We start from the raw sequence: 26,788 nt of genomic DNA on the forward strand, positions 1-26,788 counted from the left end.
TGCACTGAAATGCTCCTGGGTTTGTGATGGATCTTCCAGCTGCACTAAACCAGACAGTCACAGGTGCAGAAACACATGAACACTGAGCTCTCTAACTGACTATGCATCCCCATGCTCATTTAAAGTCATGAATCTTATTTAGTAATATTAGTATTGTGTAATGTTAAATATTAGTTCACACTGATGTGAGGCTTTCAGTTATGACCTTTAACACTTTAGTAACATATCACTATGATTCTTTTTAAATTTTCCAAGGACAAAATCTAAATTTTCTCTAAATTCGGTGTGGAGTATAAAATGTGTTGCTTTATAAATATGGATACATGGCTTCCAGGAATTCTTTAACAGGGTGAACATCTGAATAATTCTGTTATTTTCTTCAACAATTCTGTGTGATTACAAATTGTTCTGCCAAATGTTACCTGTTTAATTAAAAATTTAAAAAACTAAATAAATAAATAAATAACCAAAAAATAAAAAGAACTTATGCATACTGGAATCATCAATATATTCAATTCTACCTATTTAATTAATTAAACTTATTGTGCCCAACCTAGTCATGGAGACACCAAATAAACAATAATAATAACAATAACAAACAAGTGTAATTTTTGTCCTAATGGAAGAATTGTCACTCGTCCTTATGAGGCAAAAAGGACGAGTCAAAATTTCTGTTTTTATTTTGTTTACTTTTCTTTTTTCTTTCCATCTGTGAAAACAGGTGGGATAAAGTTTGGAACCTGCAGAACCACATGTATTTTCAAACGTGAAAAAAAAGAAAATTAAACTTTTTTTTTTTTTTTTTTTTACACCTGTTTTCGTAGATGAACAAAATGAATGAATAAAAACTGCATTATGAGGTTACAATACAGAGGCTTCACATGTGTACTGCACTAAGAAGTCCTTTCCACTAGGGGGAGATGTCAGTATAGGATGGAGTTTCTGCTCTCTTCTTCCTCTGTTCCCAGATCTCTGCATGATTGGAGATTCAAAATAACCACCTGCAGCCTGGAAGGACTGTGGTGCTGTCCCGTGTGCAGCAAGAGGATTTAAATCCCTCTTTTCCTTAGAGGATGGAAAGTTGACAGAGACAAATGGAAGACAGGTATTTTATTGTATTTAACTGTAATCAAAGTGTCAATTCGTCATGTACTCATGTGCTGATGAGTCTGTGTGTGTGTGTGTTTGTATGCGTGTGTAGTGAGGATTTTAGAGGAGCCTCAGGCAGGGGAGGAAACTCATTGGAAATTAGTAGCTGGTAAGGTTTAATTTACTGTAAATTGCATGCTGGGTTGAATGTGTGTGGGTTTTTTTGTTTTTTTTTTTTTTTTTCTTAAATGTTATGATAGCATCATAGACAGGAAGTTGTCTGCAAAGGGAGGAGGCCCTGTTGGAGACGGCTCAGCCTCTCAGACCTCTCTGGGATCAAAGAGGTCATGCAAGTTCACAAAGAGTGAGTAAATCTGTGGTCTGCTGTGGGTTCATAAATGTGATTTCATTTAAATGTTTCATTAATCTTTTGATTTCATACTCCCTGATCCCTTACTGCATCACTTCCATATGCATAAGAAAGAATAGATTTACCTCTGCTTGTGTACACTCTGCGGTCAGATTTGTGGCATTAAACATAAGATTTAGCTCTTGATTTGATGAATCAACCTTACCATGGGAGCGCTGACCTGCATGTCTCCAGTTTACGAGCATACCTGTTCACAAGTCAAGACCGTACATGATGGATTCCTGCTTTGAAGCCATATCAGATCTGGCTTCAACACGGGAGATGCAGACAGCTGTAGGGAGAAGATGGGACAGGGGGATTTGCTGAGCTGATAAACGATGAACATGACGGATGGGTAAAGTGGAAAGAGGAGCTGGAGCACAAACGGGAGTTCAGGGGAGGAAAAGCTGGGTGGAAATGATGAATCTGCATCGTAAAAGTAATGAGGGGGAAAGTGGTGTCCCAGGGGATGGGTGATAAAGATGCAGTCGAGCTTCTGTCAAGCAAAGTGTAAACTTATCATTTAAACAGATTTATCACCAAGGCTCTTTGAGTTTGATTCACAGCCTTATTTTCAAACCTATTTACAAAAGCCTCTCTGTTCATTTGTACTTGTTTAGTCACTATGATAACACTTGATTCATTGCATTACTTTAATTTTGCTTTTGTGCAGATTTCAACAATGACCGAATCTGCATGTGCATTCCCCTCTCAACGTATTCAACACTCTCAAATGCATAGTGGTCTAATATACTTTTTAATGATCCACAGCTGGAGGACAAGCTCTCATTTTTAAGCGTAGAGCGATGTGAAGTTTTAGTTACAGGGTGTCCTCGGTGCGCTGGGATGTGATGGTGGCGAAGAGATTCATGAGACATCCAAGAGAAAATCGTGTGAAACAACGTGAGGGAGGGGAGACAATAAGCTCATGCTCGAGTCAGAGCGGGAGGGAGGATTCTGACTCAAGACAAGGGTGTGTGTGTGGGTGAGGGCAGGACATAACGGTATGGAAAAGACAGTGAGGGAGTAAAAAGAGAGTGGGTGGGTACCGTGTGTGTTAGAGAGAGAGAGAGAGAGAGAGAGAGAGAGAGAGAGACTTGTTGCTATAAAAGCTCCCTCTCTCACTTCCACTCCTATATCTCCTGTGTATTTTTTTGGGGGGGTGAGGGTGTGTCTTTAAAGAGGTGTGTGTGTGTGTGTGTGTGTGTTTGTGCCCTTTCAGTGCAGAGGACTGATAACTCTCCAGGATGCATCAGCTGCTCGTGGTGACCTTAGTGCTGGTGGCACTCTGCTCTATAGGGAGCGTGGATTCTTCAGCTTACGACAAGATAGTCAGCCACAGTCGCATAAGGGCCAGGAAGGAAGGGTAAGGAGATGGGACATGGGGGGAGGGGGGGAGGGGGGTTGACAAAATATGAGATATGTGTCACTTTAAAACTGAGTCATTTATATTTGAATCAAGAGATAACTTGTGATTTCAACCATTCTGATCAACCTGCTTGCGTTTGTCTCCGGATGTGAGAACATAAATTACATGATTAGCAACGAGCTGACAGATGTGTCACCTGTGTGAAGTGCTATGCACGTTGCATGGTATGTTTTAAGGTGGTTTTAAAACACACACAGCACTCGATCATGATTTGAGAAGCAGGTCAGGCACATTGAGGAAACTATTGATCCAAGCCATAATGGAAAATTCGATAGTGTCTCTGACATTCATTCACTTCTCTGCTGTAAACAGTGTGGTCAGTGTGTGGTGTTTGAAAATTTTTCATTTTCAAATCAAAATTTTCATTTTCATTTAAGTTTGAGGAGATTTGTTACTTTCTGAAATGAACCGTTAATCTGTACCCGTTTTTTTTACTGTGATGTTAGACACACCAACAGAAATCTATACACATCAGGGTGACGGGTCTGCAACATAGCACAGCCTAACCCCTAACTAGAGTAGTTTGGAGTTAGGGGACTTAGCTCAAAGGAGCTACTGCCGCTCCAGTTAACTTCTGTTAAGAAATGATGATGAGACAAAATGAGACTTTGAATTATTGATTATTGAAAAGAAAGTCTTCAAACATTGTAAATAAGCCTCTGCATAAGCCTCCTTTATAAATGATGTATTTCTCCGCCTGCATCTGCCCCATCCTGTTACACCTTCCCTCCTCTCATCTCTCCTCATCTTACCGTTACTCCTTCTTCACTTTTACCCGTCTGTCTCTTTCACCTTCATACACCACCCACCTGCCCTCCCTGCTACCCCTGTTTCTCACTTTCTTTGTCCCTCTCCCCCCCCCCCCCTCCCTTACAGACCCAATGTGTGCGCGCTGCAGCAGGTCCTGGGGACTAAAAAGAAGTACTTCAGCACATGTAGGAACTGGTACAAAGGCTCCATCTGCGGCAAGAAGGCGTAAGTCTTCAGCAGAAGATTAAATGGATTGAATAACTGTGATAAGTAAAGGATTATCTTATTTTTTTATTTTATTCTTTTTTTATTTGTTTTTTGCTTTTTGATGTCTTGCACCTACCTAAAGTGCAAACCACCCCCAGCTTCCAAACATCCCAACAGCAGTATTTCAGAACTTTCTTACAAGTCAGATTAACATGAATTACTTATTAATTATTAACATTTTAACATGAAAGTGCCTGTTTCTGCATATGTGGATGGACGTCCTCCTCACCTGTTTCCAGCTTTATTACTGTTTAAACAGCTGGGGTCAGTTCTGTATGGCCCAAGTTTTCTAGACCCTCAGGCATTGTGTCTGGAGTCTCCTGAACTCGTTGCGCGTTCTTCTCTGACCATAAAAATGTCTTTTTAAGTAATTTGAATTTTTTGAAATATGGAAAGAAACAAGACCCAAGCTGCAGTATATCATTCTTGTTTTCCTGAAGGCTTTAGCTCAATGTACAAACATATGTTTTCCCTTTACAACCGGATTTCACACTCTCAGTTTATACTTTGAAACGTTATGTGCTTATAAGGTATAACAATCTCTCTTTGTCTTCATCTTCCTCTGCCGTCCTCTCAAGTCTGGGCATGCTGTGTAGCCTGCAGGCCGGAGCTTCACTCTATTGTTGGCCTGTTGATGTGATTGATGCCTCACTTTACCTCTGACACATTTTAGGTGGTCAGAAAAACAACCACTTCAAATGCTTCCAGTGTTTCTGTGCAGCTGGGCGTAACTAAGGGTGTAATATTGCAGCTTTAGTTTCACCAGGTTAGATTTCTTGTTATGGGTGATGGGTCTTAATTTGTACAGCTATTAAAACTTTAATAATGCTGGTTTCAATGAGGTCTCATAGTGGAAGTGATAGCTGTTTCCTGATTTAGTGATTAACAATAAAAATCAATTTTTGCTGGTTGAAAAACACCAAATTTGAAAATATTAATAAGCAAAAATGTTGGGTTTACAAGCAAGAGAAGAATGCATAAAGGTATAAATCCAGACATTGTTGATGGCCTTAGGTCGGTGTAATATATTCTAGAGACATCATGTGCAGCATTGATAGATATTAGGGTAAAAATTATGAAATATTAAAGTTGAAGCGTTGATGGAGTGTAAGGCTCAGTTGGAGCTGTTTGCTGCCTTGTAAGTGACTTGAGTGAGTCACTTTCTGCCTATTACATACACATGGACCTGTACAAGAACACACTTACACAAACTGCTGCTGCTGTCTTACGATAAGCCTATGATGAGAGAGGGAGAATGGATAAAAGAGCGACTGTGTCCAGAAGAAGCAATGGATTATAATGAGATAACATTACATGGAGACACTCAGCAACTACAAAAAAAGACAAGATAATATAACATGAGGGAAGACAGCAGAAAGGTAATAAGGGTTTCTAAGATAGCAAGCACCTTGAATTGTTTTTTGTCTCTTGAACTGGAAAACTAAAATAAAGATCTCCTCTTACGAATCTCATTAAATAGTTCACTAAGATATTATTATTTATATAAAATATATTTCTTTCTGTCCCTCAGTGCCTACAAAAGTTTAAAGAAGTCTACTAAGACTAAGGTTAGGTTTAAAAAGATGTTGGGTTTAAATGTAATGAAAATAGCCATATATCTACATTCCAAAGTATGTTTTTAGCAAATTGAGAGTGTGAAATATATATTATTTATGGGACCATATCGGCCATCGGTTATGCATAAACCAAATGTGTTGCACTGTTTGTGAGCAGGCAAATAAAAATTGGGATAATGACAATATGCAGAAAACAGAGACATATAAAAAAAGGAAAAGCCAGAAAAATCTTGTCTTTGTCTCTTCCTCTGTGTATGATCACAGCGAGGACATTGTTCAGCAGCAGTGAAGGAAATCCACCCAGCTGTGGTTATGTCTGAGATGGATTCGGTGTTGATGAGAGATTAGGAAAGTTTGTTTGAGTCGACAGTATGGCTGTTTCACTGCATGCTGGTTTATGAGCAAGCATGCAGTTGAAGTAATACATGGACCGAATCTCTTAAAAGCAAGCTCGAACAAATTCTGTCAATGGGAATTCAACCTGTGCTGTGTTCTTCTAATTATTTACTCTGGAGCTAAATGACACCCTGGGGATTTCTTAATGCCTTCCTTTCCACAAAGTTCTCTCTAGGCGATGTTGCCGGAGATTCAGGTGGAAGCAATTTCCTTTCAAAGTGATGTGGTCCAAGTGACAAACACAACATGCATGGATCAGAGGACAAGTACTTAGAATCAAGTTTATTTTTAGTTAAACCACAATAATGTCAAATGCACTGGCATCTTTATTTTTACAGAAAGAGTCCACTCATGTACATTCTCTCTCTCTCCATACACACACACACACATATATATATATGCATATATATGTGTGTATATATAAACGCTGGCACAAAAAACACTTGATGAGGACAGAAGAGAGACTGTTGATAGTTGATTATATAACAGGAAAAACTGTGATGTATTTATCTGATGCTAGACAACACCACATTTTTTCTGTGTGAGTCTTATGTATGTATGTGTGTGCATGCGTGTGTGTGTGTGTGCGCTCTCTCATGCCCCATGTTTGCACATCTGTTCCTCTGGAAGCCTCACTGAGCTGGCTCGCGCAGTGACACTGCCAGAGGTCTGGTTGCAGTGTGCTGGCTCTGTCTCTGGTCTGTTCTGCATCCATTACCCAGAGCACAACCGGGGAACAGTGACTTCATACCTTCCTGACAGCCAGCTGTGAAAGGATATATTTATGTATTTTTCATTATAATAATTAGTGCCAAAGCAGAAAGTGAGTGTACTGCAAGTGACATGGTTACATTCAAGTCATGCATAAATGCACAAATACTGATTAAAGTGGATTAGAGAGGGTTGGCCAAAACGTGTCATTTTAGGGAGTTGAACGGAGAAAGTGAGAGGTGTTGATTTTTGTGTGTGTGTGTGTGCTTGAAGTAGGCTATGAAGGAAGTGATTTGTCTGCATATCACTACTGTTTTTTTTCTGAAAGGCAAAGTAAACAGTTTTTGCTTTGGTCATGAATCTTGTAGAGAGTGCACAGGGTTCATAAAAAAACTGTAGTATACAGAAAGCAGGAAACATTAAAAATCAAATTATGCTGAGTGTGTAGTAAGCTCTGAGCAAACCTCTCTGAGTAAACCACTTCAGCAAATACACCAAAAGCTGCAACTGGAACCCATGAGGTGCTTTGGGTTAAACCCCGATTAAACTTTTTTCCAGCGTTCACGAACTTTATGGCTGTTGGTGGATCACTGTTGCGCGTCCAATGTTGACTCACTCCGTTTGTGTTTGCATCTTGGAAGACTTGTGTTTATTAAATTAAAATTTCTGCTTTCATTACTATAGTTCATTCCTTCATCAAACCTACATTTTACAGAATACTGTCTTCTCACACCTCATTCTGTCATTCATAGGGTTACAGTAAAGTGTAACTTGATCCCCTGTGAACCATGCTGTACGTCTGATTACAGCTGCACGCTCCTTTGGTGCACTTTTTGTTAGCAGGTCCTCTCAGCTTCCTGCCAGGATGTTTCTACTTCTTTGAGCTGTGTTTTCACGACTTCATAAGCTGTTCCTTCCACCCCAGAAAACGAAATCTATCACAGGCACAAGAAGTCAACTGTATATCAAGATTTTATTTTGTTTTTTTTGGACACTTTCTGGAGATTTAACTTAATGGCCAAGGGGGCTGTTTTTTTATGTTAACATGCTTACAGTGTAGGTAGATGAATATAAAAACTGTAAAGCCTTGATTTTCTTAGGGATGTGGTAGCCATTAGTCTCCGTAAAGTTTCTGGGACTATGCTGTTGGATTTGACCAGTGTGACAGCCTGCAGAAATACTGCTTTACATTATACTGAAGAGATAGAATAGTTTAAAAATGTTGAACTAGTGGGTTGTGTATTGATTTCTGTTTTTTATTTGCTGGATTTGTTACTGCTGTATGAGATATTGGAAATGATGTTAGCTGGCTCACTTGCAACAAGTGTCTTTATTTCCAGTCCAGCTTTTCCCTGTGAGTGGCCTGTGGGGAGCTGTGCACTTTCTGCCAGTTTTTCTTGTGGAAGCGTTTAATGTTCCACCCTCATGTTAAAACTGTTTTGTCTTTTTTTGCATTCTCGTTAACTTGCTTGCTTTTTGGGATGCGCTGCCATTACTTACTTGGTGAGTGAGATCCTCTCTCTGCTCTCCTGTCTCAAATCTCTTCACCGTTCTCGGTCCAAGCACTCGTCACTCTCTCCCATCACAGTTCCAGAGGTTGTTATTCCTCACAGATGTCAGTTCTGCTTTGCTGATCTTGCAAGCTTTTGCTTTCTCAAACTGCATTACAATTACACTCCATATTGCAAAGATTTTATTTTTGCTGTTGCAAAAACTGTGCATCATTACAATTTGCATCTCTCTGACTGTATGGCCTCCCACACCATAAAAATCACTCAATCACTTTTTCACATTCTGTGCCTGAAAATCAATAATTTATGTTTTTCACAATCAGCTGATCTACCGTGTAGCAAGTCTAATGTGTTTGTTCTTTTTTGAAAGTGTGGTCCTTTATGAATGCTGTCCTGGGTACATGAAGCTGGAGGGCATGAGAGGATGCCCTGCAGGTAAATAGCTCTCACCACAGTCCATCTGGTGTGATGATTTAATTATTATCCCATGAACAAAAGGAGTTGATTCAAAGTTCAAAATTTCCTCTTCTTTTCCCCCTTAGTGGCTCCCATTGACCATGTGTATGGTACGCTGGGGCTCATAAAGGCTACGACTACACAGCAGTACTCTGACATGTCAAAGCTGAGAAATGAAATTGAAGGCCAAGGCTCCTTCACCATGTTTGCCCCAAGCAACGAAGCCTGGGATGAACTGGACCCTGTAAGTACACTGGAGCTTTAGAACTTTTCCAGTGGAACATAAATGAATTGGTTACTCACACACTTATTAACCTTTAAATAATGTTGTGATTTTCCCAGACTGTACGGTCTGCACTCGTGAGCAACGTGAACATCGAGCTGTACAACGCTCTCCACTTCCACATGGTGAATCACCGTCTTCTGACCAAAGACATGAGGAACGACATGACTGTCACTTCCATGTACAATGACCTGGGCCTGTACATCAACCACTACTCGAACGGGGTCAGTTTTCATGAATGCCTGATTGAATTAAGACTGAGACTGAATAAAAGACCTCTGACCGAAATGATGGTCTTTGCTTAATATAAAATTTCCTCTCTGTGAAGATTGTGACAGTGAACTGTGCCAGGATCATCCATGGTAACCAGGTGGCCACAAACGGCGTGGTGCATGTCATTGATCGGGTCATCAGCGCTGTGGGCAACACCATCAAAGAAGTCCTGGATGTCAACGATGATCTCTCTTCCTTCAATGTATGTAAAGCATGCATGCTCTATATTAATCTTAGAACACTACATTTGACTGATATGCTTAAAATGAAATGTGTTTTTTAAAAAAAGCAATTGGTTTGTTATCCAGGCTGCAGCATTGGCTTCTGGTATGATGGACAAGCTGGACCAGCCTGGCCACTATACTCTGTTTGCTCCCACTAATGAAGCCTTCGACAGACTGAGCCCAGGCTACCTGGAGCGTATCATGGCAGACAAGACTGTTATTGCAGGTACATTCCACATGTGATACATTATGATGATATAAGCCTCTAGCATCCCATTCTTTCAATGATTTTGGTTAGAGTAGATAGAGTTCCAGGCTGAAATAAAACAAATGTTGGATAGAGCAGCATGAAACTGAGTACAGATTGTCATTGTTACCTGAGAATGAATCCTGTAGACTTTAGCTTCCCTCACTTCTCTTCCGCCACAAGCAGAAGTTTGGTAACTTTAGCTGAAGACCACATCTAGAGTGCATTATGGGAGCATTTTAAGTGTATTATTATGCATTCACAATTGAAATGAAATATCTCATCAGGTAGGCATATGGGATGGATTGCAATGAAATCTGTCTGTCTTTAATTTCCCTTTCAGGATGAATTGTAATCACTTTGATGATATGCTTACAGTACATGTCATATAATGCCATCATGTCAAAATTTGCCCAATACTTTGTATTAAGACAATATTTGCAAAAAGCCTTCACTATACTGTTAGCACCCTAACTGGGAATTGCAGTTATGATAAACATTATGGCTGCATAGCATTAACACATAAGCACGGTCACTGTGAAATTGTTAGCATGCTAACATTAGTACTTAGCTCAAAGCACCACTGTGCCAAGTACAACTTTTGATTGTTTAACTTTGAAAATTAATTTGTCCGGAAGTCAACTTAATTAATGCTGACAGATCAATTTCAAATTTAAACTAAAGTACTGAAACCATCTTCCAAATTCATTCAGTAAATTCCTACTAACTGCATGTCTAAACTTAGATATCTATCCAATAAAAGAGTGCATGCATACACAAGCATGTCTACAAACTAAAAAGCGGGAAACTTATGTCTCCACAGTGGCAGTTAATCTGCTTATTTGCTGAGTCACTGGCCTGCCAGGAACCTCTATTAGCAGGAAGACAGTTTGCACTGTCCTCAGTGAGTGGCTCCCTCTGGGAATACAATATAACCTCAGATAAGTTCTCAGACACTTGGCAAACAGGCTTTGCTGACCAACCATGTCAGAACATACTCCAAAGTAAAGATTATATGGAGGCTTGTGCCTTGTCTCTGCAAGAGTTGATGTGGGCCACAGAGCAATTCAACTTGAAGTCCAACTGATTGTATTGAATTTTTTGTGGATTTGGCAGGATTTTTTATGTTTTCATTGCATTGCTTTTGCAGTTTTGCTTGCTTAGTTTAACAGTTGGGTGCAGTCATGGGTGTAATCCCATATCTTTATGCTGACAAAAGTGTGTAAATATTCCCAAAAGAGCTGAAAGAATATGCGTGTGTATGTGTGCATGTTCACTGAGTAATGGTCTCATTTGTAAATTTTGGATTGCGTAACCAGATTATAAAAATACCTACAGGCAACAAAGTCTGTAAAGTGACCAATCTGATCAGCAACTTTTTCTTTTTCTCGCCCTTTATCTCTTTCACACTTCAACCCACCCACTCAGCCCTGGTGAACTACCATCTGCTGAACAGTGTCCAGTGTTCGGAGGCAATCATGGCAGGGTCAGTGTATGAGACCGCAGAGGGCAGCACCATACAGATCGGCTGTGATGGCGACAGTCTGACAGTCAACGGCATCAAGATGGTGCTGAAGAAGGACATTGTTACCACCAATGGCGTCATCCACCTCATCGACCAGGTGCTCATCCCTGACTCAGGTAACAAAACATCTTGAACATCTTTAATTCTAATTTAGTTCAAATGATTTGACTGTATCTTTATTGTGTGATCACCAACATGTCCTGTTTATTCACATCAGCTAAGGACGGGATGGAGTTGTTGGGAGACTCCCAGGGCACTTTCAGCGACATGGTGTCCGAACTGGGCTTAGCCGCTGCCATGGGTCCAAAGACAGAGTACACACTGCTTGCTCCTGTCAACTCTGCCTTCACCAGTGAGTTGATCTCCAAAAAAGTTCTTGTAGACATCACTTTGACACACTGACTTTTTTTTAAACCTTCTTTTTTGGCCATTAAAAAAAAACCTTCAGCAACAATATAAAGAAAAAAATCATATTTTGTCTTTGACAGATCAGAAAATATGCTAACTCATTTTGTACTTTCAGTAACAGAACATTCTAAGGCACACAGAAGAGGAAATGTTTTATCAGGACAGGCATCTAATATTAATCTGTAAGTATCAATTATGTTTTAGAAATCTGTAACTTTTTTTCTGTTTGTCAGGTGAAGTGATGTCCACAGACCAAAGCTTACTGAGAACCATTCTGGAGAATCACATCTTGAAGTTCAAAATTACGCTGAGTGAGCTCTACAATGGACAACTGCTGGAAACATTGGCTGGCAAACTGCTCAGAGTCTTCATTTACCGCACTGTGAGAACATCGTGTGTCTTTTTGTGTGTGTGTGTGTGTTGTTGCATCAGCGAGTCAAACGGTATCATGAAAGAAAGGGAAAAACATGATGGATAGAAACTGGAAAGCACTGGCTTCCTTAGTGGAGATCTGAAAGCCCTTTTTAGGCCCCTTACCAAGTGCTAACATGATTCTGCTGTTTTCAGCTTTAATCAAAAGTTTAAAAAAAAGCAGCTTATTAGTTCAGTTTGGCAGATTAAGTGTGTTTCCAATGGTTTAAATATTGCAAACAGCTGGTTTAATAGAAATTGTTCTTTTTGATTGATCACAATCAAACAAGCATGTGTGACAGCTCCCCTCCTCTAAGCTAAATGGTTACCAGATGTGCACAGTGACATTCGGAAATGTAACTTTGTTAAATGTTCTTCATCTAGGCTGTGTGCATAGAAAATGCATGTATGGTGCGTGGCAGTAAAGAGGGAAGCAACAGTGCCCTCCATGTTATGAAGTCCATCATCAAACCTGCAGAGAAAACAATATACGAGCACCTGATTGCTGACGGACGGTTCAAGTAAGAGTTCAAGTGCATTATATATATACATAAACATGTACCATGTCACTTACAGTGACGTGTAGTAGCAAGCAAGGTTTAAGTACGTAGGAAAAGTGAGAAATTGAGTTGTGGTGTAAAGGGAATATTATTCACAATAAAATAAAATGTCATGGACAATGTCTGACCTTACACTCTTAATATTTTCTGGCACTATGATGGATATTGGCACCAGAAGAGGCTGATGATGAATAACTGAGGAAGCAGTTGTGTGACTCAGTTTGACCACACAAGCACACAGGTCTCACACCAATCCCAATCTGAACTCCAAATCCAAATTATAGTTTGGTCTCCCCACAGCACAGAACTCATTGTGTCATTGTAGCCAGAGCTGTTCCCTTGCTCATTTCCTGCAGTCTGAAACCAACTCACTGTGATGAAAAAATAAAACTAACAGCAGAATTGGTAAATAAAGAAAAACATTTTTAAAGACCTCCTTTACTCTATAATGCACTGTTGCAGAGTAAGGAACCACGTTTGTGTCACTGAACATTATTTACTTTCTCACTTTTCAGTTTGTATGTCTGTCTTTGTAGATTGTAAAACATCACCATCACTGAAGTCAAAAGTGTACAACATTGCACTTACGTTTAGGCCATAGGCTTCACTCCTTGAGTACCGTATGTTGATTTTGTGACTTTTGTGCTCCCTTACTTTTATTTTATTTGAATAAATGCAGGATTTTCCTGTCGTTGATGGAGACAGCAGATCTGACTGATTTGCTGAAGCAGGAAGGCTCTTACACCATCTTTGCACCAACGGATGATGCCTTCGCTGACCTCACCAAAGAGGACTTGGCTCTGCTGAAAAGTGAGAACTCCACTGAAATGAAACACATGCTTTCATGCATCTTGCTTTTGAAGACTGAGGATTGCTAAGCTATTTAAAGCTATATAGTGCAGGAGAAGATGAGGAGGGAAAAAAAAATATCAAGAGCTGTAGCTCTCTTGTGCAGTATGAACATAATTTTTGACTTGTATTGTCATTGACAGGTGATCTGAATACTTTGAGGGTCATTCTGCTGTACCACTTCAGTAATGGCATATTCATCAATGGAGGATTAGAGGGAGGAGTTACCAATCTTCTCAAAACACTCCAAGGCAGCAACCTGCAAGTTATGTCTGTATGTACAACCCTAAATCTTTATAATTTTTTTCTGCACCAACCAATGCATCAGCTCATGAAGTCCAACAATTCAAGAATGTTCTGTTTGTGCAGCCATGATTATTCTACCCTACAAACAATTTCAATTCCTCCCTGCTTTTGATTAAAAAAGCAGGGAGGAATTCTCTCCCTTTAAGAGCATAGTTTTAAAAGTTTTAAAGTGTCTACAAGGAACTTATTGTGTTTTTAGTGGCCTCTATTGGTAAAACCAGCATTTCCAGAGTGACAAAGTTCATAAATATCTTGATCTGGCTGGCACATGCATTTGTTTTGAAAGGGAGTGAAAGAATGACAACATTTTTTTAAAATCCTAGTTTTCTTTTTTAAAACACAGCTGTTAGCAGGACCTATAGTGATGAGGTAATGTACCTATTTGTGGCTATTAATAACATAATATTATGATGATGGTGACACAATGCAAACTATGTTTTAATACCTTTCATATGCCTAGGTTACATAAGCCTACAACTTACAGATTTGGTTTCTCTGCAATAACGATTTTCTTGAGAAAGCCAAACTTATTAACATTCACATATGTAAGTCTTTTCTATTACAATATTATCTACTGTGATATACCTCCATGGACTGTAAACTTCTATTTCATAAAATAAACATACCATATTACATACCTATTTAGGAGGAAGAGGGCCAGTTCAGGATTTTGAATTACTCAGTTATGAGATCTTGCCCCAGTTTCAGCCATAACAAGAAAAATAAAATGTCAAACATAAAATTTTCTAAAAATATCTCGCCCTGCTTCCTTTTCAGCTGGCTAATGTATTACTCATTGTAAATCTTTGCCTTGTAAAACGTAAACAAAGGCTCGACTGGAAGAGCCTGTGTTTGTGTGCTTGCTGTAAATCGTTTTGTCTGATGAAACAGGGTATGAGACCTGATGACAGGCATTAAAAATAACCATATGCAAATAGCTCATCTTCATACTGGTAGTCTTGTTTGCTTGTGTAGTTCATATAGAGGCATCAATATTAAACTGAGACTGTGACCAGATAAAACTCCTGCTGCTTTAATTGACCTCATATAATAATTTTTTTCCATGTCTCAGAGCCTCCATTGTGAGGCTTTAACCCAGTCTTTCTCCACATTCTCATTTAAGCAATAGCATCAAAGAACCCATGCTAATCTGTAACTTCAAAGCTGTGTATCTCTAAAGAAAGGCCCAACATAATAAAACCTGGCATCTTGCCATTGCCATCACCGCCCACTCTCTGTATTCACCACTTTGCCACCTCCCATCCTGATGCCTTCCATTCTTCTCTGTCTGCTTTGCTCTTGCTTGTCAGTCTTCATGTCAGCTTTATCAGCATTTCACCCATTACCTCAATTTTGCCCTGCCTCTGTCTCCTACCATGCTATCAGGTTATTAGCAAAGGTCTCATATCAGGCCTGAAGGACTTCCTCAATGAACTCAGGAAAAGCTTGTTTGCCAGAAACAGAAAAGTGGGCAATTAAGGCCCAGTGTTTAAAGAAAATACATAAATTAACATAAACTTGATACATGTAGTTCATGTGGTTACGTTTTAAAAACATGACTGGGACAGAAATGTGAATGATGTGGCTGAAGTTAGTGAGTGAGTGGGTGAGAGGAAGTAGGGTTGGAGGGAAACCAATTCCTTACTTACTGATCATGTCCACCTTCAGACATCCCCATGGAGACAATTAAACTGCAGGAAAGTAAGCACGAATGGGATTCACAGATCTCTTCAAGCCTCGTCTCACCTGAAAACCTCTCATGGCAAACCATTTAAAAAAAGTTTAATAGGGGATTTGAGTTTGTTTTAGAGTCGGTAGTAGACGCAGCTCTCAAAATAAGATCATATCTATTGATTCCCTTATAAAATAGATATGTATACATTATTTTCTCTGTTTTTCCCAGGTAAACAACTCTATCCATGTCAACTCTGTGGATGTGCCAGACAGTGATTTGATGGCAACAAATGGTGTGATCCATGTGGTGAAGAATATTCTCTATCCTGCAGGTGAGAGGAGCTTACAGTCCAGGCTTTGTGGGAGATGGACGGCTCCAGTAAATGGACATTACATTAGTTATTACATTAATTATTAAAAGGAGAAAACATAGAAGAGCCTACATCAGTTTAATGTGGTGAAAATAGTAGCAGTAGTTATAGGGAACTATAATGTTTTGGGGGGTTTTGTTTCCACTTTTCCAAGTCAGAAACTAGTGTGTGTCTTGTGTCTTGGAACCAAATTTTATTTATTTAGTGTTGTGTTAAGTTATGTGGAACAGCAGTATTAGACTATCTTGGCTCAACTGTTGAGTGTCTGTGGAATCAAATAACATAATAACATAATTCTGATCGAGAGATTTAACAACACTGAGCAAGTAAACTTGGGGGGGGTGTAGCTTGGTCAGAGGGGATTATTACATTATTACTACATAATAATATTACTACATTATTATATATTTGTATAATGTGTCCCCTTGTCCTTGAATGTATTACGTTTGTCTGATGATGCAATTTTGTTACAGACCTGCCTGTGGGCCGCCAGGACCTCCTGGTCCTTCTGAGGAAGCTGATTAGATACATCCAGATAAAGGTATAGAGAAAGAGAAAACACACGTAGGTCTGAACATGCATTGATCAAAGGGAGGTTTTCTATTATTTTGTGTCTTATACCTTTCATTTTGTTATTTGTTATTCTTTTTGTTTTTCTGTTTTTTAGTTTGTTTCTGGATATACTTATGCTGAGATCCCACTCACCTTTCTCAGTAAGTTTCTTTAGTTGCACTCTCACTGTGTAAAGTGTAAATAATATTGCATCTGCATCAATTTAAAACGACTTGTGTTACTTTACAGAGAGGATCATCACTATTGAAACAGGTAAGACTGCTATTGCGACATGATTAAAAGAAGTTTTGAATCCATCATGATCATACAGTGCATGTAACCTTAGTGTGGTCATTAAGAAAGGCCTTTGAAACTAATTCATGTTCTTTGTTCAAAAATGGGCAAGTGAAATCCAACCTGCAGCCACAGGGCCATTACATGCATATCAACCTCCAGCTCCATACAGGCCTCCTCCATCTTCTGTGTTCCTCCAATTATCTACTCTTGCTATTGCTTCAGTCCTCTTGGAATATTTAATCAGCTCCTTTAGGGAGAAGGTAATTAGGCTGTCAAAGCCTAACAGGGTCAGATACCACAGAGGACTGTTGGATTTTGTTCATTAAGTTGGGCTCAGTCCAGTGCACTTCCACACAGATGAGAGCATGCCTTCACATATTGGGTAACATAGGGGGGGCGAAGTCTGACTCTTCAAAGGTAATTAGGCATATTACATGAACTACAGAGACACAAGAGAGGTTGTAAAATTTATGGGAATGTGTTATACCTGATTAATCTATTGTAATTTCTACTTTCTACCATTTTTGGCACTATGTATAAAGTTTCCACATTCTTTGATCAAACAAAAGCATGTGGGAAAGAAAAACGAGTCTTACAAGTAGACATATCTTTGTTTTATGTGCTGTTTTATGTGTGAGGCCAAAAGGTTTACTACTGCTCAAGAGGTTTTCAATGCACAATTTAACATCCACTGTTTCTTGGGATTAGGTAGCTAAAGTATAAGGCCTAAAAGTACAGAAACTGCTATGCTCTGCTGTGATACCATCTGATATATATTTTTAGATTGAATAATGGCTCCTAAAGATGCAATTCATAAGTGAACCTTACTGAACAGGAAGTGGGGCTGATCCTGATAAAGCCAACAAATGATTGATCATACTGATTCACTGTATAAGAGCCTTGAAATTAAAATGGTTGTAGTTTTAAGCTACAAGAAAAAATAAAACCTTTATATGAATAAGAAAGTACACATCTGGTGGTAAAATCATGCAGAACACACTCTCTCACTTTTGCACACACACACACACAGTTATAAACTATATCATTCTTATCTTTAGCACTGAGATTAGCACAGCCTATTAAGGCTGTGTGTGTGCTTGTAGCAGCCTATATTCACAAAGCAGCATTACCGAAATCTCTTAATGAATTTGTTTGAAAGACATGAGTCTGGCTCTGATTAACCAGACTAGGTCACGTATCAAGGGATCTCAAGCCAAAGATTAGAAACCCTCTGATACAAACACGCATCTGTCAGCTTTCATCTCTTTATAGCACATATAAATACTGTCACATTAAAAAAAATCATTGCTCAGAAGTAAAAGAAGTGAAAAAATGTCCCTGGCTGAGGTTTCCATTGAAGCTGATTCAAGAAATGACCTGTAGGGATTTATGGAGGTATCTGGTCCCAGATGTTAATTCACTGAGTAGAGAAAAAACGTGTTGAAAGATAATGCATCATGTCACATTTTCTATTATTTTCAGATAAGTAGAAAAGATTCTTTAAATTTGTAATTGTTAGAATTTAAACATGTCTATAATGTGATCCCTGGACCATGTAGCTTAACAGCAGCAGTTATCAAAGCTTAATATCTGACACAAATCAGCCTCTGTTTGTACTGGAAGCTTTGATAGCCTCACATATGGTTCCTCTGTCTCCACTCTTCTCCCATAATAGAGAAAAAGTGGGAGTGTTTTAAAGATGTTGTTTTGTAAGCATATTTAATGCTATTTTAGAATTTCCTTGAAAGTTTTGAAAGAAAAATGTTGATGACTCATCCTGCACTTGACTAATTTTGCTTTCCATGAAACATTTCATCAAATTTTTATGATGCCGTCAGAGCTGGGCACCATTGATTACCAGACAAAAATGTAACTCTATTATTTTATTCACTGATTTGGGTAAAACTGGGTAATATGATATGGAGAAAATATCTTCTGGGGTTCCCTCTGATGTCCTTTGGCTGCTCTCCCTCAACTCTCTGTGATTTACAGGGTTTCCTGATGGACAGATGTGGCAAAGTAACCACCAAGTCCTGATAACTGTAGCTGCCATTAGGTTACACATCCATTGGATGTGTAACACCTTCAGTGCTATTAGATACCATGAAAGCTTAGAAATATGCAGATTCCAATAGCACTCAAGGGATGCTCATGTTACCTCTCCCTCTCAACAGTCCCTGATGTAACAAAGGTGACCAGGGTCATTCAGGGTGATCCCACTTTAACCAAGGTTACCAGGGTCATCAAAGGGCAGCCAACCATCACCAAGGTAACAAGAGTCATCGAGACAGAGCCAACAGTCACTAAGGTGGTCATTGAGGGGGAGCCCGTGATCACAAAAGTAACCAGGGTCATTGAAGGTCAGCCTTCCATTACCAAGGTTACGAGAGTTATTGAAGGTAAGCTGCTAATCTTTTTAATACTTTGAAATGATTCATATTTTTTGTGAAAATGATGAAACTTCAAAAGGATTTCAACATTGATTTGATGACACAGCACCTATTTATTTGATGCAGGTGGAAACCTTGACGCAGAGGGAAAGACATTTACAGGTCAGTGTTTCTTAACCCCTGGAGAGCATGAGAGCGTAGCTCTAAGAACTTTCATGCCTTTTCTAACAGCTCTTTAACAAATGCATCCATGGTTTTTTTGTTCTGTCAGGTGTGTGAATTTCATTTCACATTACATTTCATGTTTCCTCAAGTAATAAATCAGACACATTTTCATGGTGTGCACCAGTTTTAACCTTATAGGTAACTTTTTCATGTTATTATATTTTTATACAATCTTATGACACCAATTATCATCTCATAAGCATAGTGACTTGGTTCATTTGGCTGCCATTGTTGGTTTCTAGCTACATCTTTATGGCTACAGGTTGACTCATTGCCGGTGGTTCAAAAACAAGCCTAAAACCTACATCTTTTCCGTCGTGCACTGCTGTGTTTCAAATTCCAGCCAGAGTTCTGGTTGCTGCTTGAGGCTGTCTTTTCTTTTTCTCAACTTCTTGATCAGCATTCAGCATTGGCTTATAAAACTAAGCATCTACTGTTTATCCAACTTGATTAAAACAACATGGAAAATCTGTTTGCGAATGGCAAAGTTGGATTTACCCAAGACTAAATCCATGTATCTGGGTAAATTTAAAGGGTCAAAAGTGGAGTACACTATAATTACACTTGCTGTTACAGTTTATTAATTTAAATAGTCCCACTTAAGGATATTCTCATCACAGTCTGGCTCATGAAGTAGGCCAGTGACATACAAACAGAGCCAATGAATGTTTAAAAAGGTTGTTGCTTAGACAAGCTTTGGCGAGACACCACCCACATGCAAAACAACATAAGCTGATTTTGGCTTATGATGTTCGTATAGGGTCACTAATGATTCTACAGAGGAAGGACGCCCATTTTTCCATCCACTGGTTACACATACAGAACTAAATAAAAATAAAGCAAAATTTTTGTATATGGTTTTATTATTCCCGTGGTGCACCATGATTTGGATGTCTGTCCATCCTACCACTTACCCATCTGATTTCAGGACAGTGTTCTTGTCTCTGAGGCAGAACTCCCATTATAGTCCATTCTCTACCTAATATAGCAGTGGTGTTTGTGTGTGTGCGAGCAGTGTGCAAATCATACTGTGCCATTTTGGGGTGCTGTAACTGCTTCACTGATGTCTTGCAGCTTAGTTTGTGGGCAAAGAAAAAGAATTTGCTCTCTTTTTCTGAGCTGAGTGCCCTCTGCACACCTGTACTTCACACCCTTAGCATTTGTGTGCAAGAGTGTGTGTATGTGTGGTCATAAATACTGCACATCTGTGTTTGACTTTGTGCTGGCGGTGGCGGAGGAGCTGTTTTAAGGGGTGTATGTACCTGTCAGTCTGTCCGTCTGTCAGTCAGTAAGTCGTTGCTAAGTCGTTAAATGACTTTCAACACCCTTCTCCGCTGCCCGTCTGAAGGTGGATCCAGACACACCACGGCGAACGAACCTTATCTCATTAAGGGTAGGGTCTCCAAACACAAACTCTTTATATCCAATAGGTTTCATTCATATGATTTTTGTCCTTTCCGCCTTGAAATAATCATGTTACAAAGCTGCATATGCATGTTAGTCATAAGCATGTTAAGTGATTACTTCAAGGCCGAAAAGAGAATGTGATGCATTTTTAAAAGTGATATACATAATTTCATTTGTGAGGCACAAACAGTTTTGCAGTTTGGATCTAATGGCTTTGTTTTGAACATTTAGGTCCAGACTTGTCCAAGATCACCACCATCCACGGCAATCCAAATCTGATCAACGAGGAATCAGAGAGAATTACCAAAATCATTAAAGGTGAATGCTTGTAATTGCAGACCTGCACAAATTTTGTGCAATACTTGCTTGTGTGTGTGGCCCAAATCCAGTGTTTGATGAGGGTGCTTCTTCGTTTTGCAGAGGGAGGTAGATTCGCTGCTGCCAAGAAAGCCCCAGGTAAGATAATAGTTAGATGATGACACATTCATCAACACCAGTGTTGGATTGGACTAAAAAGAGATTGCCAAAAGCCACATAATCACTGATGGAAAGTATGCAAATAAAAGCCAACTGTCTATCTTGTTATTGTTGGATTTTCATTTTGCTCTTACAGTATTTTTTCCATTTGCCACTCTTGCGTGCTTCAAACTTTTCCGCACGTCTAATATTTTCTCTCCTTGGCTTTTTTTTTCTTTGTATTCAGGTATACCTCCATTTCCCTCCATTAACTCTGTCTCCTCTTTTACAGCTGGAATGAGAAGGAGAGCAAGGTTGGTCAGGCGTCACCACAAGCCAAGGGAGTGAATCCAACAGAGAGAAAGCAACTTCGGGCTCACTGCAGAGACTGAATGCATCTCCAGGGCTCCTAGTCGAGTGCTGGGGAATTGAAAAGTTGTGGACCAACAGGGAGAGATCGAATCAATCTTACTATTTCATTTTCAAAACCCCAGCAAGATGGATTGTTTACTACACCATCTGGGCCATACTGTATGTGATAAGCATGATGTGTAATAGCAATGCAATGAAATTAGAATACCCCCATGTAAGTAACGTAATGTGAAAGGAAAATATTGCAGCTTGATAGATGGTGTGTTAAGCGAGATCTTCTACCACTGAGAGATTTTTTTTTTTTTTAAAGATTTGCTTTTTTTAAATCATGTCCCTTCATAAACAGATGGCTTGGGAAAACTTTCATATGCTTTTTATGGTGCTTACATTCTGTATGATGGATGCATTTCAATTAATACGACAAATGAAACTGTGTCAACCAGTGTTTTGCTACCATTAGATGCTGTACTGTACCTCTGTAAATTATCACACAGTAATTAAAAATACAGTGAATTTTTATCTAGTTTCCAGTCATTCTTAACAGCTTCCATGGCTGTTTCATGCTGTTGAATGTGAGCTTTATTTGCAATTGTCCTTGTGCAGTTCAAGGAACGTAGTTCTAAGGAATACCCTTTTTATTTTATCCTACTGCAAGAACAAAGAATGATTGTTCTTAGGACGCAGGTTCTCAGGGAATTCTTTTACATTTACTCCAGAGTAGGTGCTCTGCCAGCACAAAAGGAACCTTGGGAGATAACAGCTGCCATATTTAAAAACCTGTGTGAAACATCAGCCGCATTAGCAACAGTAGCCTAAAAAAATAAACAAAACACTAATAAATGTCCATGGAATTGTTGTTATAACATTGTTTACAACAATAAAGGGGCTCAACTTACTCAACTGGTGGTCAACTTAAAAAGAGTAGATTAACAGAATCATCTTCTAACATTGCAGGATTTTTGCATTTATATAAAAGCTTTTTTATATATTGGTCATTGCTGAAATCATTTATTTTCTTTTCAGTAATGCAATAATGGAACCAAACAAACTGTGAAAACACATTTAAGAAACCCAAAAAATTATATTGCGCATTCAGGGTCTAACAGTACAGTAAAATCTGAATTTTTTCATATAAAATTAGATGAACGTAAAGCTTCAAAGTTTCGACGAATGTTTCTATGGGCATCTTAAAACAAAGCTTAATGCACAACAGTCCAGAGCAATCCACAGCTGCTGATACTGAGTGCAAAGAAAGTGGTTTTAACAAGTTTCATAGCTTTGAAAAACTTTTTTTTTTTTTTACAGTTTGTATAACATTCTTTAATTCTTACATCACATCATCATCATCCAACTGGTTTGTATATTGTACTAGATCTGCAAGTCATCATTTATGGTCATGACGTCTTTATGACCAGGTACTACTTAACTTGCATAACACTCAAGGCCACACACACAAACATGTTTATCCCTCTTTCTTAATCATTGCTTTACAGTGTACCTGGAGGCTACAACATATATAATCAACACTGATACTACAGGAATATTACCATATATTTACAACATGGGGGTGTGTCAAGAAGGGAAGAGCAAGTTTTTTCCTTTGAGTATTTACACTTGCAAATCTCTCATTGACTTTCGACCACCGTTAGTGTCCCTCACATGGTTCACTTCACCTGCCCTATGAATCCAATGAACTTTAAAAGACAATCTGACAAAAATGTTCAGCAGATTTATTGAAAAGCTGTACATTTGTCTTTTGCATCTCCTGATCAGAGGATACATGCACAATGACCATATGTACATTATACATCGAAACATGCCTGATTACGTAGTTACACACAATAGTTACACAATGCACTATTTCCCTGTAGTATGTGTACCAGTTTGATCACACAAGTGCGCATCAGTTGGAGTCATATTTTCCTGCATTATATCACATTTTCCTTCTGAGAAGAAATTGAACATAAGACTATGAGCTAGAAATGATGAAATAGTTCTCTCTGTGTAGTGTAGCTGTGTTGCAACCTCAGTGAAATGATGGCAGCTTTTCCAGGGCAGCAGCAGCAGAGGTGAGACAAAGTTTGCATAAGGACTACAGGCAAAATGTCACTAATGACTGATAGCAAGATGCCAAAAGGTTAACTTACTAGGTGTGTTCATGTAGCACAGGGGTATAGACGCTCACATACAAGATGTAGCTGCAACCCTGGAACTCTGGCTTTGATTGATATGGATTATTAGTTTTGAGAATGACGCAACTGTTTGTGTCCTCATCCAATAATTTGGAAGCTGGTAAGGAATATGGCTTTTGGACCCAAATTTGGATCATTATCATGACGCAACATGATCAGTCACACATGTTTAAGCCATTAATACGCAAAGAATTTTTAGACGAATGTCAGGGTTTTTCTCTTCTTCATAAAATGGAAATTACAGAACTTTGTGAAAATCTTACACAGTAAAATCCAGCTCCATTTTACTGGACTCAACACAGCCATGATTCAAGCTTGTCATCACAGTCCTATGCTGTCATGGGAGCCATTACATACATTTTGAGAAGTACATTTAGATGAGAAAAATGATATAAAAATATAGTAAAATATACAAATTATTGGATAAGCTTCACTACATCAACTGTAGCTGTCATAACATCTAAAGTAGAATGAGTGGTTTGTAAACTATTTACTCTCTGTTGTTGGAAATGATTTAGTTACTGGCAGTGTATAAGTACCAATGGTAATTATTAAATTCAGGGACCAATAACCAAACAATGGAAGAAATCTAAAAAAAAGGGGTTTGAAACTAAAAATTTAGTGTAGGGAATTTAGAAAATAATTTTTAAAGGGGTAAAGTAAAGGTGTGAATTTGAGCAGTTACTGTCGCAACCAGCTGTTGTACAACATGCACAAGCAAATAATCACAAACAACTGCTCCTAAGACTGTGTGTGTGTGTGTGTGTTACATATAGGAATTTCATGATGTATTCAGGTACACCTTGTGAAAAAACTACCTTGTTTGAAATTGGGCAAAGAATGGTTAATCAAGGCTCTGTTATTAAAATGGCAATAATACCAAAGAGCTCATTAATGTTGTTTAGGACTCACAACTCAAAGATGAGGTCTTGGAGCGTGACTTGATGCTTGCCTTGATTGTCAGATTTGATAGGTTTTTGGCACACTTTGATTGTTTATAGAATCCTGGATTTACATTTGGGGTTTGAACACATGGTGAGGTCCCAACATTGTCTACATATTCTAGTAACATAGTAATTTAACAGTAATATATGTTTTGATTAAAATCAACATCACATTTACGGTATCCCAACGCTCCCTGCAGAAGCTTTAATGGTGAAATCAGTGCCACCCCATAGATAAACTGTGGGGTTGGTAGAATGGCTCCTTTGTTTCTCACTGTCATGAGCAATTGAAAAAAAAAAATAAAACTGTTGACTGGCTCTCACAAAGACACATTCAATCCAGAATCCTGGATTTGATTTAGATCTTTTTATCTTGTTCCAGAAACCAGTTAGCCAACTATGAACTCACAGTGTTCCACAGATTTATAGTTAGAGTGCAAGAAGTAAACATAAAAACAATGGAATCAGCACTGAAATGGTCTGTGAATGTGAGCGAGTAAATTGGTTGTAAAAATAGTGACCTGGAATAATAATAATCTGTCAGCCTGTGAAAATATGTCTTTATAATCAAAAATTAGCTCTTCATCATAATTTACTTCATTTTTGAGGGAAAATAAAACCTAACTGGCTGCTCCATTTTATTTTCCTTTGCAGTTTTTTTGTAGTTTCACATAATTTCAACAGTTCACCATCCAATAAAACTCCATTTTTTAAAAAATTGTTTGATATGTGCAAGATCTAGATTTAAAGACAATAATTTCAGTTCATATATTATTTCAGAAGACACGCATTTGTAAATTTAAATCAGAATCAGAATTAGAGACCCCGCAAGAATACGAATCAAAGACAAGATAAATCACGTACTTGATGTGACCTGATGATGTGATGCTGATCTGGCTTCAAGTCTTGTCATGCTCAGAAATTTTAATAGTTCGCATTTTAGCACCTGCATCCAGCCTCCTACCAGCTGGACAATGCATCTCAGGAATGTCTCAAGGACCACAACAACAGCATGCAGACTCTCCAAAGCCAAACCTGACCAAATATCTGTGGGATACAAAGGAATAAGACAAATCCACTCTCCCACCAGGTGAAGCATCCCACCCTGAGATCACACACTTAATTCACAGGACCCAAAGCATCGAACATTCTGATTCCCCAGAGGTCCCGTGTCCCTTTCCCTGATGGGTCAGAGCGGTTTTGGCAGCACAAGATATTAAAATATTAATGCATACTACAAGATATTAAACAGGTGGCTGATCGGTGTATGTATTTAAGGATAAGTAGTTTGCGTGCTATGTCCCTTGATAAATACACAGTTTGGACAAATGTTTCTATACCAAAACTGGGCTGTGTCTCCACTAAGGGTTTGACCTGTCAGCTTAGTGTACTGTCTGTTGTTGTTGTCCGTCCTCCAAGTCTAAATTAAAACCAGCACACTGCAACTTTGGATCGGAAATTTATGGAGGTGGAGGGTAATCTCCGCAGATACAAGAGCTAAGTACCATTCAGCATTCACCTCATGATCGATGTACTGACAGAGAAGCATTTCCACATCAATCCAAATATGCCGCTTCCATTGATCTTAGACAATGTGTTTGGATTTAGTCTGTTGTAGAGGTTTATGTGAAAAGAAAGATGTGCAGTGGTAAGCTATATTCCAATAAAAAGCAGGATCCTTATAAAATATTTTGATTATATCATCATATTCAGACAACATAAAAGTCAAATTCTGTAGCATCAGTAAATAAATGTGTTAAACAGAGCACATCCAGTGCAGGTGATCATGAATCTTTGTCGAAAGGCAATAAAATATATAAAAATAAAACAAACAAAGTGCGATTAAAATCAGACTTTTCTTTACCTTTGATTGAATTGTTTTTGATCATTTATTATACAGCAGTAGTATCCATGTTTCCTTTACTCACTAGTGAAGGGATCTGCAATTCAGTGTGCTCCAACCCAGCCTTGACCAGTCTCTAACACAGAACATGCACAATGATGTCACCCTTTACCAACAATGACTGTAGGAGGGATTTTCCAAGAAAATGGTGGGGGGTGCAAAATCAGACAGGGAGGTGGGAGGGAGCAGAACAAGAAAAGACCCAGACTTGAAAACAGATCCACAGAGGGATCAGAGGACACAATTGGAGGAAGGACATGCGCTCACTTTCACAGTTGCTGATACCAGTGATGAGACAGACACATGCGTAACACCTGTTTTATA

At 38.8% G+C, this 26,788-nt stretch overlaps 1 protein-coding gene across 2 annotated transcripts; it reads left to right on the top strand.

Annotated features, from left to right (window-relative positions):
* Window positions 1–2,627: 2,627 nt before the first annotated feature.
* LOC124070872 (periostin-like) lies at window positions 2,628–21,944 on the top strand. 2 transcript variants are annotated; one of them, XM_046411174.1, is made up of 23 exons: window positions 2,628–2,864; window positions 3,804–3,902; window positions 8,510–8,574; window positions 8,682–8,839; window positions 8,938–9,102; window positions 9,207–9,353; window positions 9,460–9,601; window positions 11,051–11,263; window positions 11,365–11,499; window positions 11,789–11,937; window positions 12,351–12,487; window positions 13,206–13,336; window positions 13,519–13,649; window positions 15,585–15,687; window positions 16,200–16,267; window positions 16,394–16,439; window positions 16,528–16,551; window positions 18,750–18,974; window positions 19,092–19,127; window positions 20,539–20,583; window positions 20,829–20,915; window positions 21,018–21,053; window positions 21,346–21,944. In XM_046411174.1, the coding sequence occupies exons 1-23, from the start codon at window positions 2,746–2,748 to the stop codon at window positions 21,399–21,401; spliced, it is 2,517 nt and encodes an 838-aa protein (XP_046267130.1). In that variant the 5' UTR covers window positions 2,628–2,745; the 3' UTR covers window positions 21,402–21,944. The 2 variants fall into 2 exon arrangements, with proteins under 2 accessions (XP_046267130.1, XP_046267131.1); XM_046411175.1 differs by lacking the exon at window positions 20,539–20,583 and having other exon boundaries at window positions 2,629–2,864.
* The last annotated feature ends 4,844 nt before the right edge of the window (window positions 21,945–26,788 follow it).

This window comes from Scatophagus argus, chromosome 14 (assembly GCF_020382885.2).
Source record: "Scatophagus argus isolate fScaArg1 chromosome 14, fScaArg1.pri, whole genome shotgun sequence".
Taxonomy (NCBI): Eukaryota; Metazoa; Chordata; class Actinopteri; family Scatophagidae; genus Scatophagus; species Scatophagus argus.